Source organism: Babylonia areolata, chromosome 34 (assembly GCF_041734735.1).
Source record: "Babylonia areolata isolate BAREFJ2019XMU chromosome 34, ASM4173473v1, whole genome shotgun sequence".
NCBI lineage: Eukaryota > Metazoa > Mollusca > Gastropoda > Neogastropoda > Buccinidae > Babylonia > Babylonia areolata.
The window spans coordinates 17,723,484-17,725,983 of NC_134909.1; the positions used below are offsets into that span (position 1 = coordinate 17,723,484).

At 46.4% G+C, this 2,500-nt stretch overlaps 1 protein-coding gene across 1 annotated transcript in view; it reads right to left on the minus strand.

Moving 5' to 3' along the window:
* Window positions 1-2,500, minus strand: part of LOC143277558 (intermembrane lipid transfer protein VPS13A-like) — a 240,807-nt gene that overhangs the window by 214,853 nt on the left and 23,454 nt on the right. Inside the window, exon 4 of the mRNA XM_076582437.1 lies at window positions 2,303-2,398. Within this exon, the coding sequence (XP_076438552.1) occupies window positions 2,303-2,398 (96 nt within the window). The remainder of the gene's footprint in view (window positions 1-2,302; window positions 2,399-2,500) is intronic.

The following is a 2,500-nucleotide window of genomic DNA, read 5'->3' on the forward strand; positions in this document are numbered from 1 at the left end:
CGTTATTTTCTCCCCCTCCACTAGACCTTGAGTGGTGGTCTGGACGCTAGTCATTCGGATGAGACGATAAACCGAGGTCCCGTCTGCAGCATGCACCTAGCGGTCGTAAAAGAACCCATGGCAACAAAAGGGTTGTTCCTGGCAAAATTCTGTAGAAAAGTCCACTTCGATAGGAAAAACAAATACAACTGCATGCAGGAAAAAATACAAAAAAATGGGTGGTGCTGTAGTGTAGCGACGCGCTCTCCCTGAGGACAGCAGCCCGAATTTCACACAGAGAAATCTGTTGTGATAAAAAGAAATACAAATACAAATACTACTACTACTACATAGGGCTGGACACTCCCAACTCAGCAGCTGGCTGACCTAATAATAATAATAATAATAATAGTGGATACTTATATAGCACACTATCCAGAAATCTGCTCTAGGTGCTTTACAAAAACACTTTTGATAACATAAAACATTATATCTATGTTACATACACACACCAAAATGTGACCACACACACACACACACACGCACGCATGCACACACACACACACACTGCATACATACATTTTAACATACATGTGTATCTAACAGCTACCCTAACACATACGCACACATAGGCAGGCAAAAACTTACATAGACACATGCACACACAATACACATTCATATACATGCATGTAGTTGTGGACCTGCCACAATTGAACTTATTGCTGAGGGAAAAGGCGAGTTTTGAGACGAGATTTAAAAGATGCGAGTGTAGTGCCTCTGTGTAGAGGAGAAGAGAGGACTGGCCCCAACCCAGCATGTCCCCAAGAGGTGTACATGGTGACGGTCCTCAGACATGTCAATCCTGCTACTGTCAACTGCAACGCATCAGTTCCATTCGGAAGTATCTGTCCACCGACGCAACGTCTAGACTTGTCGTTTCTCTCCTTCTTTCTTGCCTTGACTACTGTGACTACAAGAAACATCCAACTGCTTCCTGGACATTCAAAACTGGATGACTCTAAATAAGCTACAACTGAACGCTGACAAAACTGAAGCAATGATCATAGGAACCAAGCAAAAACTGTCTTCCATCACAACTGACACAAACTTGGCAGTACATCCATCCCTCTTTCCAGGTCAGTCAGGAACCTCGGTGTTGTCCTTGACAACACACTGTCCATGCAAAAATGTATCAGTCAAACATGTCAATCCTGCTACAGTCAACTGCGGCGCATCAGTTCCATTCGGAAGTATCTTTCCCCTGACGTAACATCTAGACTTGTCGTTTCTCTCATTTTCTCTCGCATTGACTACTGTAACTCTCCATTGTCTGGTTTGCCTGCTTCATCCATTCAGTCCCTTCAGTGCATACAAAACTCTGCTGCTCGACTCGTCCTCAGAAAGGAAAGATCTGAGCACATCACTCCTATTTTGCAACATCTCCACTGGCTCCCTGTCTCACACAGAATAAAGTATAAGATCAGCACTCTTATGTTATAAATGTATTCACAAATCTGCCCCTTCCTATCTTTGTGGCTGCCTTCACCTGTACACTCCATCTTGCTCTCTACGATCGGCTTTGGATCCACTCTGTTTACGCACACCCACATTCAAACACCGACTGTTGGATGCCGTTCTTTCTCTCTCTGGACCTTGTATTTGGAATGAACTTCCTCTTTCACTTCGTAAGGTCTCCGCACTCAGCTCTTTCACGTCTGACCTTAAAACCCACCTCTTCACAAGATAGCCTCCCTCCTCTACCTCTTCCTTGTCTTCAGTTTCAGTTTATGCATCCATGTGAATGACTGGTGTGAAAGCGCTTAGATTTGTCTCTGCACAAGATTCAGCGCTATATAAATACCAATCATTATTATTATTATCATTATATGAGTGTTAGCTACTAAGCAAGTGGCAGTTCCTCCTATCAGGACAGAGCAGGGCAACAGAGCCTGACACTCACAGAAACACCCCATGTGTCCCACAACAGGTTCATCGTGCCATCAAGAGGAGCAGTGCTTCCAGGATTTCCACAGTCTGTATGGACCCTGTGGGGAAGAGGGGGGGGGGATGTGGAGGAGTATTTTGGCAGAGTACAAAGGGGAAGGGGGTGACTCACCCACCCATGTTGGGGATAGCCAGTGCGTAGATGCCATGACTTTCCTGTCCCGGAAAATTGTTGTTTTTTTTTAAATTCCGTGACTTTACAGGATTTCCACAGTCTGTATTGGGGGGGAAGGCGTGGAGGGGGGGCGTGCGGTGGGGTGTCTGTGGGGGTATGAAGGAGGGTAAGGTGGGGGGGGGGGGGGGTGCGGTGGTCACTCACCCACGTTGGGGATGGCCAAAGCGTAGATGCCATCGATCTCGGCCACCACTGCCTCCGTGTACAGGTTCTTCCAGGGGATCTTCAGTACCAGCTTCCCTGCACACACACACACACACACACACACACACACACACACACACACACACACACAAACACATGACACACACATACAGACACACTCTCACACGCACACACACA